Below are 683 nucleotides of genomic sequence, written 5' to 3' on the forward strand. Positions count from 1 at the left end.
TGTTTGAATCCAGCTGACGATGGGAGATGCTGGAGTTAATGGAAACTCTTGTTTTGGTCTGTGTCCCTCTTCACCAGGTTGTTTATATCACTGCGACATTTCCTTTCCTCATGCTGTTGGTCTTGTTGATCCGTGGAGTCACTTTGCCAGGAGCAGCTCAGGGAATCAAATTTTATCTGTATCCTGACATTAGTCGCCTCGGTGACCCACAGGTGAGTGAAACCCCCAGCCCCTCCCCCAAAACACCACCAGACCCCAGCTGATTCTGCGAGGTGGGGGTGCTTGGTGGTAGAGAGACGGGAGAGGGAGAGGTAGATTGTCTCTGTGTACAGAGCGGTGTGCTATAATGCTTCGTCATGTGCTGTCAGCCCCAGTGAAACGGCTCAGGATCCTGGCTCCATCAAGGCCCAGGGCTCAGGCAGTAACAGGACACAGCTTCGCCCCCTGGGCAATGCTCACTCCATACTCTCTACAGACTCGATTGGTCCTGGGCCCATTGACAATGACTACAATGGACCTCAGCACCCTGTTCCCATCCAGTCCAGTTGGGGAGGTGGGGGTGGGGGAGTGGACAGGGGTCAGGAATGGGATTGCCACATGGAACAGCCAACCTGCGCTTGGGCAAGGCATTGTGGGAGTGGAGCAACTCGGGGGCAGGACACTGGGGGGGACATGGGGGCAGG

General features: G+C 55.6%; 1 protein-coding gene across 1 annotated transcript in view; it reads left to right on the plus strand.

Annotated features, from left to right (window-relative positions):
- LOC109925880 (sodium- and chloride-dependent taurine transporter-like) overlaps window positions 1-683 on the plus strand; it is a 40,647-nt gene that overhangs the window by 19,122 nt on the left and 20,842 nt on the right. Inside the window, exon 7 of the mRNA XM_048606664.1 lies at window positions 78-260. Within this exon, the coding sequence (XP_048462621.1) occupies window positions 78-260 (183 nt within the window). The remainder of the gene's footprint in view (window positions 1-77; window positions 261-683) is intronic.

Source organism: Rhincodon typus, chromosome 16 (assembly GCF_021869965.1).
Source record: "Rhincodon typus isolate 14 chromosome 16, sRhiTyp1.1, whole genome shotgun sequence".
NCBI classification, from domain to species: domain Eukaryota; kingdom Metazoa; phylum Chordata; class Chondrichthyes; order Orectolobiformes; family Rhincodontidae; genus Rhincodon; species Rhincodon typus.